General features: G+C 38.0%; 1 protein-coding gene and 1 long non-coding RNA gene across 2 annotated transcripts in view; both read left to right on the forward strand.

The window, feature by feature from the left end:
• The first annotated feature begins 4,315 nt into the window (after positions 1-4,315).
• Positions 4,316-5,916, forward strand: LOC133552141 (uncharacterized). Its single transcript, XR_009806632.1, has 3 exons — positions 4,316-4,390; positions 4,989-5,652; positions 5,792-5,916. It is a non-coding gene; the product is annotated as an uncharacterized LOC133552141 (long non-coding RNA).
• An 11,828-nt stretch (positions 5,917-17,744) lies between these two features.
• LOC133552133 (class I histocompatibility antigen, F10 alpha chain-like) overlaps positions 17,745-18,267 on the forward strand; it is a 2,347-nt gene continuing 1,824 nt past the window's right edge. Inside the window, exon 1 of the mRNA XM_061899499.1 lies at positions 17,745-17,955. Coding sequence (XP_061755483.1) covers positions 17,901-17,955 — 55 coding nt within the window. The 5' untranslated portion in view covers positions 17,745-17,900. The remainder of the gene's footprint in view (positions 17,956-18,267) is intronic.

Genomic DNA, 18,267 nt, shown 5'->3' on the forward strand with positions numbered 1-18,267 from the left:
GGGACATAGAAGAAAAAGAAAAGAAACAGCAGATCAACTGGTCTAAAAAGGGAGTCTATTTAAAGGCTAGAGTATACAAATGAGTTTTAAGGTGAGACTTAAATGCTTCTACCGAGGTAGCATCTCGAACTGTTACCGGGAGGGCATTCCAGAGTACTGGAGCCCGAACGGAAAATGCTCTATAGCCCGCAGACTTTTTTTGGGCTTTGGGAATCACTAATAAGCCGGAGTCCTTTGAACGCAGAAGGCCGTTTTTCGAGGGTAAAACTATTTACATAAAAATACTTGTACCTGAGAAGGGAGATGTTTTAGTTATATAATACCAAAAAGGATAATTTTTTGATAAAACTGTCCTTCCATGTGCAGAAATTGGAGACAGTGGAGGAACTACTCGACCTTGACGAGTTGATAAAAACTCAACCAAGCAAGAAAGATTTGCTGATAAGTAATTATAACATAATTGTGTACTTGTTTTTACATGGGAAATATTACTGTATTTAGATAGAAATTTCAGGTTATGAAATTGTGTAGATAAAACAGGTGTAGATGAAACAGGTCCTATACTTGAATGTATGTATGTGTTTGCCAGCCCCTTCCCCCAGTGTATGCTAAACACATTCTCTTGTATATTTGCAGACAGCCAGGCTCTCAAAGATTGGTGGATATGACTTAAAGAGCTGTTTAAGCACCATCATGGACAGCTACTTTCCTCTTTCTCTACATACACAGCAAAAATTGGAGTGTTGAAATTTCAGGGTTAAACATTCCCATGTTAATTTCAACTCCCAAAGTGTGAATTTAACACATTCTGATTGAAATAGTGTTCAGTGCTTGAGTTATTTGACAGAGTTGATCACTCATGAGTTAGTTTAACTCTGCTGAGATGCAATTAAGCCCCGCCCTGCATTTCACTTCAGTTGGAGGGAAAAGAGACAATAGGAACCATTTCGCTTCTCTCGTGCAGTTCCACAAGGTAAGTGCAATTTAATCAAATGTACTGAAACAGCTGCAAATTAATGCTGTGAAATGTAGCATGTACAATAAAACATGTATGGAGAATATGTGTTTTAGCAACTAAGCTTTTTTTGTCACCAGTTCTGAACAACAAAATCGGTCATGCTATTAGCTTGCATTTCTAAGCTAGCAGACAGTAGTAGCAAGTCACTTCAACTTTAAAAATGACAGTAAGTCACTTCCTCAAAGCCATGATAAACAAAGTTTTTACTGTACAAAATCTTATTTAAGGCTGGAACTAACAGTTGTGGGGGCTTTTGTTATTTTGTCCCTCACACTCTAAACTTCAAAAAACTGCAAAAACCTGTGGAGACATGTTTCTCTTGTCCAATTTTGTCTGCGTAGGGATAAGCTCAGTAGTTACTGGTTCATTTATTGCTACTCTTCAAGTTTTGGTGTTATTTATTATCAGGGTATTCACTGGGTCATGGACACATTGTATTAAATATTAAATGAGATTTAATTTAATTTAGTATTTAATTCATACCAGGGCCTTTACAAGCATCTGAATCTGTCTTGACCTAGGAATATATAAATGTAAGAACTGATTGTTGGTTTTTTTTTTCTTGATTAGGTACAAATTAATATAGCTGCAGCCTCTCCTCTGTTCTCAGGGGCACAGAAACACACGCACGTCAGTGAGCAGCAGAGCAGAGGTTACGGTGGATCCCGTGAAATGACAGTAACTGTAACATCAGTTTGACGACATCTAACTGTAAGTACTGTATGTGAAGAAAAACCTCCTCGAGTATAAACATCTGTAAAACCTGCGCAAACATGTGAAATACTTTTTAATCCGTTTGCTCCTCCGTCTCTCATTTATCCTCTGACACAGCATGCTGGCTCATCTTTAAGCTGTAGCAAACAATCTAGCAGTCGTTGTCCTTATACTTTCTGCTAACCATAACTCGCCACTGAAATGATTGTGTTAAAAGTTTCTGCTGGCAGAGCCAACCAGCCCTCACTGCCACATAAACAGCTGAGAAAGGAGGAAAGAGATAGGACAGGAAGAATAACTAATGTTTTTTTTTTCTTTTTTGCTGTGTTTTTAATCTTATTTTGAAATTATTCAATGTTGTGACAACAGGAATATGATTAAAATGACTTGTTTCCAGTGAGATATTGTTCTGATGATATTGTGACTTTTCTGTTGTAGAAATTACTGTTACTGCTCTAACATTTAGTTTTAATTACAATATTCAATTGTGATCCCTTTCAAAATACTCTCCCTCTCTCTGTCTCATGTATACATAAATATATCCATCCATCCATCCATTTTCTACCGCTTATTCCCTTTCGGGGTCGCGGGGGGGCGCTGGCGCCTATCTCAGCTACAATCAGGCGGAAGGCGGGGTACACCCTGGACAAGTCGCCACCTCATCGCAGGGCCAACACAGACAACATTCACACTCACATTCACACACTAGGGCCAATTTAGTGTTGCCAATCAAACTATCCCCAGGTGCATGTCTTTGGAAGTGGGAGGAAGCCGGAGTACCCGGAGGGAACCCACGCATTCACGGGGAGAACATGCAAACTCCACACAGGAAGATCCCGAACATGGATTTGAACCCAGGACTGCAGGAACTTCGTATTGTGAGGCAGACGCACTAACCCCTCTGCCACCGTGAAGCCCATATATATATACATATATACATAATATAGACATATATATATATATATATATATATATTATAAAGCAATCATTTAGGAATGAAAAAGAAAATTATTGATAGAGGCCCCTGCAAAATATTAACAAATCTTATCCTTTACTGTGACACATTGACCTCTAAACTGTTCTTTCTTTAAATATTGACTTTCTTTAATATATGTTTTGCATGTCTCAGTGAAGATGCTGGTCCAGGTGAAGTACAACCAACAGCAGAAGTATGTGAAGCTGGATGACGTTGAGGGACAGTTTGACTTTCTCCAATTCCATGAAAAAGGTGTTTCAATTTACTTAATATTACCTTAAAAACTGTTTAAAAATAGACCCACTTTCTTTAAAAACCTCATGTTGTATACTCTGGTGTCTTTACATGCCTGAAGCAGATTCCTTTATAAATGGGGATAATTTACTCAACATGTGTGCCACCTAGAATGTAAAGCATTTTATACACAAGAACAGTTAACTGAGAAAAGCCAATACTTAACTTTTAAATTTGGACTTAAGAAGTGTCAGGGTTACTTGAGGGAAAAAATCAGCAGTGGATGACTCCATCTAACTAGAACAGTCATTTGCTGTGAGACAAATGAAACTGCACATAAAGCACATAAATCACAATTTTCTCATACTGTTTTCCAGTCATTGAGAGATTTTGCCTGCCACCCGATGCAAGCATTATGTACAAGGATGCAACAGGGACAGAAGTTGATGCGGAAATATTCAGCGACCTGGTTGGACAAGGCAATGTGGTGCTGACAATATTCTCAAGCCAGGGTGAGATATAACATCATGTATTATCAGGCACTCTGTACACTACTGAATAAAATGATCAAATGTTTTTTTCTTTTATTCCTTTAGAATTTTCAGACCTGTCCTTGTCCTCTGCATCTGAGATCTCTGACTCTAGCTTCAACTCAAGCGGAACTCTTACCATGGATGAGATCCCTCGCAAGAGACAGCGAAAAGAGAATAAGCATGATGCAACATCAGCTAAACAGGTTTGAACAAAGCTTGATTCACTTGAGTTTTTTTACACATTAAAACAGTTTTTGCGTGTCAAGGATAGCTGTTTATCACCATATTTTGCATTTTCATGTTTTTGTTTTTTATCAGTTGATTGAAGCTGTGTTAAAAGCCAAGTCTGGCAGTGAAGCAGTACTTCAGGAGTACCAAACAACAGAAACCCTAACAGATATCACAAGACGACAAATGGTCAACATACTGGTGGCTCACATGATTGATAGTCATGGGTATGTATGTTTTTACATTCTATTTTTTTGTGCTTGATAACAACATGGCCATTACATGGATCTAGATTAAAAATTTGATATCTCCTATCAGAAACCTTCCCACTAAGGCAGTCAGAGAGGAATATGCTCTTGGCATAGTGACGCTGTTCCCGTCTCTCAAGGATCCATACACCAAGAAAGGCTATGTAATTCATATTTTTATTATTTATATGACTATTTTCATGTCATTCTTGCATCAACATTTATTTCAATAATTGCAATTTTTGGCCCTGATGCTATGTGCATAGCACTGATATGAATTCTCTGAGATTTCTCATGAACTAAGTATGACAATGAATTTAATCTTTTTTCATTTCAGGAACACTTCTATGATGCTGCTTGTAATGACGACTATGACTGGTTAAATATGGATTAGCAATCACTTCAGGGTGTCGGGTCAGGACAGCAATTATTCATTCAGGTGAGTGCAGGAGAAATAATAGATTGTCCAAGTCCAGATTTGCAGGTTCAATTGTATATTGAATTGTTCGTTTGCATTTGTGTATGTGTGTGGTTTCCTAAACAAACAAATACAATTATTGTAAATTAACTAAAGTGACCACAATACAATTGAATATAGGCACAAGCATGCAACAACATGGCTGTTAAATATACATTACTTAGCTGTGTATACACAGTTTACATAAATCCACAGAATTTGAACATCCCAGCCCTAAGTAATGTAATAATTACTAGAATTTAAATAGCATCACAACAATAATTCTAAATTGTCAATTGGGGCTAACAAACATGTCTAATGCTACAAACAGGCCCCAATCAGGGTATGATATTTAGCTAGCAGTTAGCTTGCGAACCTGATGACAAACAGCCATTAGACAACAATAAAACTGACCAAATGAGTTGCAATATAGTTTTAAGCACAAAACAGGTTATATTAAAGTGTATATAAAGTAACTCACTTTGTATTGACGCACACTGTCAATTAAACAAATGACATCGAAGTTCACCTTAACTTTCAGAGCTTGCTGATATAGTGATGTGTTCAATGCCCCCTCCAGTGTCGTAAAAGTGAACTACACTCAAGCAACTCAATGACACAAAAAGAAAACAAGCGTTTCAGAGACAGTCTTTTGTACACTGCTAGTAGCACAGGATACATTTCTTGGCGTCTGAAAACAGTCCAAAGGAAAATTCGGCGTGGATCTGAGGCGCCACCAAGTAGCTCTTTGAACCTTTCTTCAGGAGGCCCAAAGTTCCAAAGGATTGTCAATGTCGACAATCAGCTTGATGGGGATGCTTGTCAAGAGGCAGTATCTTTGCTCAACCATACCACAGACAATTCCGTGATTCTCCAGAAGATGAGAGAGACATTTCAGCACCGTCAGAAGCTTGTTAATGACCCAGGTACAAGTGCTGATATCCTCTCCATCTTCCCAAGATTCCTCGATACAAAAGGATTGGTAAGTTTGGAATGAGATGTTTGGAGCAGCCTGACATTTGAAAGTATTTCCTTCGGTGGTAGTTAAATATCTTCTTTCTTAAAGGTGGAGCAAGACTTCATTCTCCTATTTGATGATGAGACATCCTCCAGGCTGCTTCAGAAGTGGGATGTGTTCTTCAAACCAAACATCATAAAAGAGGCTAAGCGACTTACTTCAGCACCAGAGTTGCGGCGCTTGTTACAGTCAGCAGAATGTTCCATTGGAAGTGATGAGGCAACATGTGAGTTTTGTTTGTTTTTCTTCTTTTAAAGTATCTCCTGTATCTCTGAAAATGTATCTGATATTTGGAATAAATATGAACATTAGATGGAGGAAATGTGAAAATTCTTGAGTTAATTCTTGTGAATCTTTGTCCTCAGCTTACGACCATGAAATGGCCTCCCTGTTGTTGCTCATACATCTCCTTCCACCACCACCAGGAGGACCGAAGTCTCCAAAAATCAGTGCATGTGATGCCATTGAGAGACTTGTTGTCTTTCATAAGGTAATATTATGAAAGTGATAACTACTTGTCATGTGTCATGTTCTTAGCCACATGTGAAAATGAAGGCAGTTAAAAAGTGAATGAAACTTAAATTAAGTCTTAACACTCATTCCTATCTTTGCACTGAGATTGAGAGGATGTTTGAATAATGACTTTAATAATGTTTTTTTGTGGCAGCACAATATTCTGGTGTCTAATACTTAGTTTCCTTCTCTCAACCTAAGTCATGCTGCAGTATGGAGGAGCATCTCCGCAACCAGCAGGGTCGGCAGCCATACCTCCTCGCTGTTGGCCGTCAGAAGAGCAAGATGGACAGCTTCTACATCGCCATGGATAAGCATCTCATCCCATGCCAGGCAAACCGCTCCCTTGGGGCATTTGTTAAACTTTTCAAAGCACATTTTGATGAATATAAAGTTGGGCTTGTTGTTTCTTTCAACTTTGATTTGTTGTACTTCTGTAGCCTGTTTCATGATGTATGGCTTTTGATTATTTCTTTTTCAATCTACAATTCCAATAAATAACACGTATTTCCAGATTACTGATAACTTTTTCAAAATAAAATGTAATTCCTGAATAAGATAATTGGATCGAATCCAATGGATTGTCTGGTCCTAGAATCTCTTTGTAATGTTTGTTTGATTCCCCCAAAATACGACACAGTCTAATTTGAAAAACATATGTGCCTCGTCGGCTGTAGTAAAAAAAAAAAAAAACCCATGCCTCCTCGGTCTAACCTCTCCCAGCCCTTTATCTGCCGTGTCAAAGATGGATCAGAGACCACCTTGGCCCCTAACCCCCACTTCTTCTCCACTACCAAGAGAACAGTAATTAATCCGAGCTGAGTTTTTGAAAATATTCCAACATGACTTTTTACTTTCATTTTGTATCAAAGCTGAGTTGTGCTCTCTGGTTTATTTTGCAAATGAACCGACAGAACATGATCATGTACAAGACTCGCCTACCCACAATGCACTGCAGCCCAACGCTCCTGGTCGGATGTTTGTATCGGGGTTCATGGAGAGATGCGGTAAAGAGTGGTAGCCAAGACACACGGTCACACTCGGCAATTATTTTGACCTGGGGAGCAGATTTAGAGGAAAAAATGTGTCTGGGGGGCCGGGATATCTGATTTTCAGGTACAAAAAACTTCACAATGACACAAAATAAACACAACAGTTAAACCTCACACTAAAAACAAGACATTTACTTGTACGTTCAAAAGACAGACTAGAACAAGACAAGACATGCAATGTCATCTACAAAATGTTATGTAAATGTTAGTCATTACACATGTGGCTATAGTTTTGATGTATTTGTTACAGACATGTTTACGTCAAGTAACATCACATGGTTCCATTTGCACCTTTCAACAAATCTGAAAAGTAATATTAAGAAGTAAGACTTATATTTAATCCTACCTCTTCACCGAGCACACGGTGACTGTACATACGGGTCGAAAAATGTTTGTGGAGTTTTAAGGCAAATACCAGATGAGTCGCCCCCTGGCCTCTTCTAAAATTAGCTCAAATAGCAGCACTTACCAGTGAGCTGCCTCTATTTTTTAAATTGTATTTATTTACTGGCAAGCTAGTCTCGCTTTGCTCGACATTTTTAATTCTAAGAGAGACAAAATTCAAACAGAATTTGAAAATCCAAGAAAATATTTTAAAGACTTGGTCTTCACTTGTTTAAATAAATTCATTTATTTTTTTACTTTGCTTCTTATAACTTGCAGAAAGACAATTTTAGAGAAAAAATACAACCTTAAAAATGATTTTAGGATTTTCAAAAACATATACCTTTTTACCTTTTAAATTCCTTCCTCTTCCTGACAATTTAAATCAATGTTCAAGTAAATTTATTTTTTTTATTGTAAAGAATAATAAATACATTTTAATCTAATTCTTTATTTTAGCTTCTGTTTTTTCGACAAAAAATATTTGTGAAATATTTCTTCAATTATGATTAAAATTCAAAAAAATTATTGTGGCAAATCTCGAAAAACCTTTAGAATCAAATTTGAATCTTATTTCAAAGTCTTTTGAATTTTCTTTTAAAATTCTTCTTCTGGAAAATCTAGAAGAAATGATGATTTGTCTTTGTTAGAAATATAGCTTGGTCCAACTCGTTATATATTCTAACAAAGTGCAGATTGGATTTTAACCTATTTAAAACATGTCATCAAAATTCTAAAATTAATCTTAATCAGGAAAAAATACTAATGATGTTCCATAAATTCTTTTTTTTAATTTTTTCAAAGAGATTGGAGTTAGCTAGTTTTTCTCTCCTTTTTTTCGGTTGAATTTTGAATTTTAAAGAGTCGAAATTGAAGATAAACTATGTTTCAAAATTTAATTTTTATTTTTTTCCTGTTTTCTCCTCTTTTAAATCGTTCAATTAAGTGTTTTTTTCATCATGTATTCTCTACAAAAAACCTTCCGTAAAAGGAAAAAAAATGTATGACAGAATGACAGACAGAAATACCCATTTTTTTATACATATAGATTTATTTATTAAAGGTAGATTGAGCAAATTGGTTATTTCTGGCAATTTATTTAAGTGTGTATCAAACTGGTAGCCCTTCGCATTAATCAGTACCCAAGAAGTAGCTCTTGGTTTCAAAAAGGTTGCTGACCCCTGATATAAATGAATGTAACCATGGTAATAAAATGTTATATAGCAAAGTAAAAGTTGTGTTTCTTATCTAAGTAAATGTAACTCGTTACTACTCACCTACGTGGATAAGTGTGTTCACCTTTGACAGGTACGACAAAATAAAAATAAAAATAAAAATGATCACCATCGAGTTTAGGTGACTTGAAGCAAGCATGCATTCAATGTTTGGCTTTACCGTGTCTACTTTTACTTTCACTTTCTTTGATATTCTGCCAGCAGAAGCGTCTGCCTCACACTTTTCCCCCACGTTCAGCACTTTGGCCACAGCGAGTCCATCTCATGAAGGCTTTCTGCTGACTTTTTTACTCAGGATGAAACTTCCTGATGCAACCCTGGCCGGGAATCGAACCCATGCGAGGCAGATGCGTGTCCCGTTACCAGAGGTGGGACCAAGTCATTTTTTTGCAAGTCACAAGTAAGTCTCAAGTCTTTGCCCTCAAGTCCCGAGTCAAGACAGGCAAGTCCGAGTCAAGTCCAAAGTCAATACTGGAAAGTCTCAAGTCAAGTCCCAAGTCCTGCATTTTGGGTTTCGAGTCATTTCAAGTCTTTTTAACCACAGACTAATATATGTACACAGATTGTGTATGCTTTTAAAACGCTGTATGTATTTATTATTAAAAAAAACAGTGCTGACATTGCACTTCATAATAGCACTATTAACCAGTTATTCTAAACATTTAACTCATTCCTTTACAGTACAAACACATCTGAAAAAACAAGTGCGACTGTACTTATTTGCACAAAAGTGTTAACATTGTATTTCCATGGAATATTGCATTGTAACTAGTTCATCAGCAGTTTATGTCATGTTGTCACCTTATCTCATTGATCTCATCTCATACTGTATGTGTTTATGTCTGTGTACACATGAAAAACCACAAATACATGAACATAACAATGAACAGTGCTGTACTTGTTAGATGTCAGGGCCCTATGCAATATGTACACATATTCTTAATATAGTATACATTTTAACTGACCTTTATTTGACTATGTTTGTCTTTTTGTAGGTGGCTAAAATACGCGGTGCTGCTGACCGCCGTCTAATATTACGTTACTGTGTGTGATACATTCATTAACGTAACGTTATGTGTAGGTACCTCATGCAACCCTGCTTAAAAAAAATCACTTGACAATAAGTATGAATAAGGTAACATCTGCAGTGGACGCAACAGATTGCCGTGTTTGCAATGACGTTATAACCATAGACATCTTATAAGTAGACGCAGAATTGGCTGCTGTGACGCAAGCAATTTGGCCGCCATCTTGAAGTGGTGATGAGGAGCCGGCAAACAGCCTAAACCAACATTTGACAGGTAGAAAAAAAAGATGCTGGGCTGGTATTCAGCATTTTCCTGCTCAATTGAGCGGACTGTTGAAAATAGGAATTGGAGGATTACTTTTCACAAGTAAGAATTTACATTAGCATACTATTGGTTGTATTTTGTGAAAATAATATTACCTCAGAGTTAAGCAGGAGCAAAGAACTACAATATTTGTATGTGAAAATCACAAAGAAATCTTCTGGGGGAGGATGACCCCACTACAGGTATGTGGTTTACAAACTTTCAGGCCCAACTAAAACAAAATTCACCAGCCGCCACTGATTATGATGCATTCTCATTTTATTGTAACCACAGATAAGTCTTCAAGTATTCAAATACTAACTTTGTTGAGTAAGACAGAATTGTTTTATTCTGAATCCAGGGAAACAGATTGGTGGTTTTAGCTGAAATAAAGACTTTCAGGTGTTTATATATGTTTAAGTATTTGGCAGACACTTGTACCCCCTGTGAACATTTTTTTTAATTCAAGTACCCCCTAATCAGAGCAAAGCATTTTTGGTTGAAAAAAGAGATAAAGAAGTAAAATACAGCACTATGTCATCAGTTTCTGATTTATTAAATTGTATAACAGTACAAAATATTTCTCATTTGTAGTGGTCTTTCTAGAACTATTTGAAAAAAAAAGATGTAAAAATTAACTAAAAACTTGTTGAAAAATAAACAAGTGATTCAATTTTAAATAAAGATTTCTACACATAAAAGTAATCAACTTAAAGTGCCCTCTTTGGGGATTGTAATAGAGATCCATCTGGATTCATCAACTTCATTCTAAACATTTCTTCACAAAAAAAAAAACTTTAACATCAATATTCATGGAACATGTCCACAAAAAATCTAGCTGTCAACACTGAATATTGCATTGTTGCATTTCTTTTCACAGTTTATGAATTTACATTCATATTTTGTTGAAGTGTTATTCAGTAAATATATTTATAAAGGATTTTGAATTGTTGCTATTTTTAGAATATTTAAAAAAATATCATGTACCCCTTGGCATACCTTCAAGTACCCCCATTTGAGAACCACTGGTCTATAGGTCCGTAAGATATATAGATATCTAATGTATTCATACATTGTTTATGTAAGATATACGCATGTATATATAACCTAATCATATTGTTTCTTTAACTTAAAAATAGCTGACTGTTTTTTTCCCCTTCTCTGGGATTATATTCCCAGTTTTGATCTCCGACGTCTGGTCACTTATAGCATATAAGAATATTCTATTACTGTTAAGCAAATTATGAACATGCCAAGACATGTGTCTTTTATCATAGTTACACGTATGACAAAAAAAGCGCGTGAGTATCAGTGGTATTCAGTGAGTTAATATGAATTAAATGTGCTGACAATTCATTGCTCCTGCCAAAGGAATTGCCCTGAGTGGAGCGGATCACCACTCCAAGATGGCGGCCGCGCGTCACGTCAGCGGCAATAGGCAGTAGCGCTCGATGCTGTGTCTACTTATAAGATGTCTATGGTTCTAACGTTAGCAGTGAGTTTACAGCCTCACTCATTTAACTACACAACGAATAAAAGTTACGTTACTCAGCCAATAAACGTTAGCTTACATTCAAAACGTACCCTTCTTTGTGCAACTTCAAATGTCGAACGAAGTTGGAAGTTGTTGCGTCTCCGTCTGTAATCTTCCAACCGCATGTTTTGCATACGGCGATTCCTGTTTTGTTGACCAAGTCGTACTTTTAATACCCGAACGAAACACTTTATGGCATAATTTTATTCACTTATTCTTCTGTTGTTTGAAAGCTCTTCTTTGTTGGTTTTCCTGCAATTTGATTGGATGAATGCTGTGTGACGAAAACAACGCGGGTGTAATTTGATTGGGTGTTGTACTGACAGGTAGCGCACAGGCTGTCATCGCACACATGTTGACAAACACGCGTACACAATGGAAGATACGGAGCGCTCCTGAATAACTTTTTAATTGTTGGGTTTTGGGGAAAGTAGCAATGATCGTGGTGACTGCTTGTATTATCTGGAGCAGTTTACCAAAGGACAGCCCAGAGAGTTGGTGCGCAGTTGCCTCTATATGCCTACAGAGAGAGGCTATGCTACAGCAAAACGCCTACTAAGGGAACACTTTGGAAATCCTTCAAAAATAACAGCAGCCTACATGGACAAAATTATGGCATGGCCAAACATCAAGTCTGAGGATGTAAAAAATCTCCAAGCTTTCGCACTGTACTTGTGAGAATGCTCCAATGCCATGGATGAGCTGCAGTACTTGGACGAACTCAACATCCAATCCAATCCACTTTATTTATATAGCACATTTAAACAACAATAACGTTTCCAAAGTGCTGCACAGCCATGTTAAAAACAATTGTAAAAAAAACAATAATAAAATAAAATAAAATAAAAAATATATATATACATATTATGCTCCACCAATGACTGAATAAAAACAATAAATAAATAAATATAAAACCAATAAAAACAAATATGATTAAAAACTATTTTAAAGGGTAAAATCAATTAAAACAGTAAAATAGAAATCAAAGTGTATAAAAAACACAGAGGACAACAGAGAACAGAGGACCACACAACTCACGTAGTGTTAAAAGCCAAAGAATAAAAGTGGTTCTTAAGACGAGACTTAAAACACTCCACTGTGGAAGCAGTTTGAACATGGAGGGGCAGAGTGTTCCAGAGCTTAGGGCCGACCACAGAGAAGGCCCTGTCTCCCCTGGTCTTAAGTCTGGTCTTGGGCACCACGAGCTGGAACTGGCTCTCGGACCTCAGAGCGCGCGCAGGAATGTAAATTTGGATGAGGTCTGAGATATATTGAGGTGCCAGTCCATGTAAAGATTTAAAAACAAACAGCAATGTTTTAAAATCAATTCTAAAATGAACAGGGAGCCAGTGCAAACTCTGAAGAATTGGGGTTATATGCTGGCGTTTCCTGGCCCCTGTTAAAAGTCCTGCTGCCGCGTTCTGGACTAACTGCAACCGGGAGAGAGCTTTTTGGCTAATGCCAGCATAAAGTGCATTGCAGTAGTCCAGGCCACTTGAAATAAAAGCATGCACCACTTGTTCAAAAAGGTTAAAAGATAAAAACGGTTTAACCTTTACTAAAAGACGAAGGTGATAAAAACACGATTTTAAAACGCCATGGACTTGTTTGTCTAGTTTAAAATGGCTGTCTATAGTGACGCCAAGGCTGGTGCCAGCTAGCATGAAGATGCTCATACAAAAGCTGCCACACAAATTAAGGGACCAGTGGAGAGGAAAAGCAGCCGACATTGTTGACCAACAAAGGCGACGTGCTTGTTTCACAGACATTGTGAAATTTATTGAACAGCAAGTCAGAATTGCTTCGGATCCTGTCTTTGGCGACATTCAAAACATCCTTCGAAATAAAGCAGTAACCAAACCCAAGCCTATACATCAACGCAAATCACAGTTCAGAAGGAACAGTTTCGCAACTCATGTGGCAGTTGTCGTTAAACCTACACCGGCTCCACACCTCAATAAGTTTGTGAACACCTCCTGTCTTTACTGTACAAGTGAACATGCATTGGAGGACTGTCCAATACTGGAAAATAAGGCACACAGGGAAAAGCTTGACTTTCTAAAAGAAAAAGGCCTGTGTTTTGGTTGCCTGTGCACAGGGCACCTGAGCAAGAGTTGCGACAGGCGCATCACGTGCTCTTACTGCAACAAGACGCATCCCAAAGTGCTACATATTGACAGGAGGCATCTGGAAAGTGGAGAAAATAGCCAACTTCCAAAGGTAAAAGCAGATATTTGCACTACATCATCAACTTGTGGCCATACAGGGGCTGGCAAATATGGAATTTTACCCATCCTGCCCGTTCAAGTGAAGTACTCAAACGGCAGCAAGATAGTCCAGACATATGCTTTCCTAGATCCAGGAAGCACAGGGACCTTCTGTTCTGAACAATTCGTGAACAGGCTGAACACAGAAGGCCGAAAAACAAAAATCCACTTGCGCACCTTGGGGCACAGTAAGGTGGTCCCGAGCAGTGGTCTGGAAATCTCTCAGCTTACTTGTAGTAAGTTTTTTTCAGCTTCCTGATGTCTTCACTCAAAGGCAGATGCCCGTGTACACTAACAATCTGATTGGTGAGGCAGAACTTGATAAGTGGCCTTACCTCCAAGGCATTAAAATTTCTCGGATAACTGCCAACGTGGACCTGTTAATTGGCACCAACGCCTCAAAGTGAATGGAACCACAGGAGGTGATTAACAGCCACGGAGATGGACCTTATGCTGTCAGAACCCTATTGGGGTGGGTGATTAATGGGCCATTACAAGACAATGACACGCCCCACAGTTACTCCTAACAGTTTGGAGGAACCGCTTATGAACCAGTACATGCATGATTTCAATGAGCAGGGATCCAAAGATCAAAAGGATATGTCAAAAAAGGAAAAGAAGCCCAAGATAGAGAAGCCCAGCAGGAAGACACCAAAAAGAAAACGGAGCGCAGATGACAGTGACGATGAAAGAAAAGTCAGTCGAATGCGAACAATACGCCAGGCAGTCTCCAAGGCCGTGTCGAAACAGCGGGAAATCCTTCTGGGTGACGGAGGCCGTGAGGATGAAGAGCAGGATGACCCAGAGGAAGCTTACCTGGATCCTGATGAGTCTGGCAGTGATGAAGACTTCATGGTGGAAGATGACGAGGACAGCGACTATGGCAAGTCCAAAAAGAGAAGAGTTCCCCGAAAGAGGAGGAAGGAAACGACCCCGAGAGTCCTTTGGGAGAAGAAGAGGAGGAAACTGAGAAGAAAAAAAAGCTCTCCTACCCCCAAGGTGACGAAGAAAGCTGATGGCCAGGAGTAGGAAAAGAAGACAGCTACAGTCTACATGTACTGTTGGTAATAGATCACCTGTATTGGATGTGCATAAGGAAATGGAGGCAGAGGCAATATATCGCTGACCTTTTTTGGAACAGGTGGTTTCACGAATATTTACCGTTGCTACAAGAGCGACAAAAGTGGACAAATGAAAAAAGTTTGCCTGCAAACAAAAAGGATTATCATCTAAAGACCTGTTACAAAGATATGCCTTCTAGGTGAAGGTATTGAGTAAATTAACTGCATTATTGCAAAAGGGAACATGAAAACCAAAGAAAGAGGTGTTTGTTTTTGGTATTATGGCTCTATTTTTGTTTTATCGATTCCAAATTAAATCGCTCTGTTCGTCACGCCAGCAGCAATTAGGGGCTGGTGTGTTAGAGCCAAATACACTTTCTGTCTGTCAAATTGATGACGTCACTCAAGGGGTTGGCTCCAAGGCCAAGTGCCTGGATATTTAGGGAGGAGTCAGGATCTTGCCCAGGTGTTGCTGAGTAGAGGCACAACAGTTTTTGACTGTGCCAGGCTAGTGTTTGTTTGCTCCCGTGTATTTTCCGTTTTTGAACAAAGTGTGTTATATAATTGTGACTTTATGTTAGTAAATATTTTGGTTAAACATGGACACAATTCTGGGCCTCAATTATTAGCCGGTTGCACACGTCTGAACTAGCTTCATTTATATTCGGCAACCAGTAGCAGTAAAAGTATAGGACTTTACCGCTACAGGGGTTTTGGATATTAATTATGAAATGTTGTTCCTAGATTACATCCATGCTAATAAAAAAAACTGCAATGACGTATTTTACAGACAAAAAGTTACACACTTTATCCCATGCCTGTGCAACAGCAAACATCTGGGCCCCTGTAGAGGGGGTCCAGACTGAGGCCAAGGGAAACAAACCTCATAGCCATACCACACATAAACATGTGTGTAAGAGGGAAAATTTCAAAGAACACAAAGGACATTAAAGACTTTAAAAGATGAGAGCTGATGCAACCAGACGCAAAAGTAAAACAACAACAAAAAACAAACATATACACTCTGTGGTGTTCCACGCCAACGTCTGCTGTGGTGGGGGGAGTATGGCCGGAGACAGGAGCAAACCCAACAAAGCAACCAAGAGAGCCAAGTCCGCATGGATGAGCGAGGATAGATAGAAGGATAGTACTTTATTGATTCCTTCAGTAGAGTTCCCTCAGGAAATTTAAAAATTCCAGTTGCACTGTACAGAACTTTGATCAAATTTAAAAAGTAAATCATAAATAAGAAGGGCATGTGTTATTGTTTTGCATCCCCTGTCATCCTCGTACAGGGGTGTCCAAAGTGTGGCCCGGGGGCCATTTGCGGCCCGCGGGTAATTTTGTAATGGCCAAAGCAAATTCTAAAAATACAATAAAAAATAAAAAAAGTGCTATTAAAGAGCAAACAGGTGAAATGTGACAAGAAAATGTTGCAATGTTTACTCTAATAACACAAAGCTGCCATCTAGGCTGTTGTTTACTAAAAAAATAACAATAAATCAAAATCAATGTCATTATGGATTATTGACCTATTCAAGGCTCCAACGACGCCACATTAAATATTCCACTTTGAGATATTTTTGGGGGAAAATGTTGCATGTTTTGTGTTTGCCATATAAAAAAAAAAAAAAAACACCAATAATATATATATATATACATGATGGATGGATCTGAAGTTCATCTGAAGATGATTGTGTTTAAAGTAAACAGTAAAAAAATATATATTTTTTTATTTCTAATGAGTAGGACAATTTTGGATCTCCAATAATTTCAGTAGGATTTTTCTTTTGTGTCATTGCTAAAAAATAAAAATAAATTAAAATCAATGTTTTTTATGTATTGAATTTTTTAAGGCTCCAATTATTATATAATCTCAAATATTCCTCTTTAAAATTCTATTGGGGGAAACTATTGCATATTTTGTGTTTTTTTCCATAACAAAACAGGGTTTTCTTTGACAAAAAGGGCATACAACTTAAATCTTTGAAAAGGTTATATTGACAGATAGACCTAATGTTGATCTACAGATTTAAACCTGGAATAATAATAATACAAAATAATGACACATTTTAAATATTTTTTTTGAACAAAATCCTTTGGGGTCCCTGGGATGAAGCCTGAGTGGAGACCTAAATGTATATTTTTATACATATATTGAATATGTTATATAGCAAAGTAAAAGTTGTGTTTCTTATCTAAGTAAATGTAACTCGTTACTACTCACCTACGTGGATAAGTGTGTTCACCTTTGACAGGTACGACAAAATAAAAATAATCACCATCGAGTTCAATGTTTGGCTTTACCGTGTCTACTTTTACTTTCACTTTCTTTGATATTCTGCCAGCAGAAGCGTCTGCCTCACACTTTTCCCCCACGTTCAGCACTTTGGCCACAGCGAGTCCATCTCATGAAGGCTTTCTGCTGACTTTTTTACTCAGGATGAAACTCCCTGATGCAACCCTGGCCGGGAATCGAACCCATGCGAGGCAGATGCGTGTCCCGTTACCCCAGCAGGGACGCCTCACGCTTGGGAGACATAACGGAGGTGAAAGTTAAGACGTGAAATAAAAAGAAGTGAGGATGTCCTGCGGTGTAGCGACTTTATGTCTATCAATCATTATTTGTATTGATGCTTTCTTGAGAGGACTACAATACGATCACTGATCGGATGTTCCAGCCCTGTCATTACTTTTAACTCTCAATCTCACCTTCATTCCTCCTTCTTTCTTTTCTTTCCAAGTTTGGCGGCCAACTTGACACACCTTTTTGTTGTCAAGTCACGTGATTTCCCAGAAAAGCCACACAAGCATTTACCTGACGTGGCCACAAGGGGCGCTCTCTAGTGAGTCCAGTAGAAGACTTCTTGTCAGTTGACTGCTGCCACTTTTCTGTGCAGAATAGCGTTCGTTTTCTCTCCTCACTGTGACGTCACAGAATGCTGACTCCTCATTGGCTCAGGTGGAGTATTATAAAAAGAGCCTCGACAGTTCCTGGTTCATTTTTCCTGTTTGCGAGTCAAGCGAGTGTTCGTCACTTTTGTCTTTCTCTGCGGGATTAAAAGTGGCAAACATCTTTTTGTTTCGCGCTGACATCATGAACTTGTTTTTATTCTTTCTTCTGGTCGTGCAAATGCACAGCGTGACGCCTGGTAAGTCCTTTTTATAAGTTTATTAATATTTTACTCATAAATCCTCTTTGTGCCTTCACTTATTTGACTTCTGAGAGTTTCTGTTACTTATTAATTAAATTATTGTTGTATTATTTAAGCCCTTTGTTACTTAATCCTGGTTCTTTTTTTTAACACATTTTATTGTTTTCCCTTTTTCCTAGTAAACATTCAAAATGTTCCAATAAGGTTACAGAAGCAGATAAATCCGTTTAGGCTCTTTATTTTTTTTTACTTTAGCGTTTCTTGTTCAAAGACTTATTTTTTCCAAGGCTTGTAAGAACGAACACAAAT

This window comes from Nerophis ophidion, linkage group LG04 (genome assembly GCF_033978795.1).
Source record: "Nerophis ophidion isolate RoL-2023_Sa linkage group LG04, RoL_Noph_v1.0, whole genome shotgun sequence".
NCBI classification, from domain to species: Eukaryota; Metazoa; Chordata; class Actinopteri; order Syngnathiformes; family Syngnathidae; genus Nerophis; species Nerophis ophidion.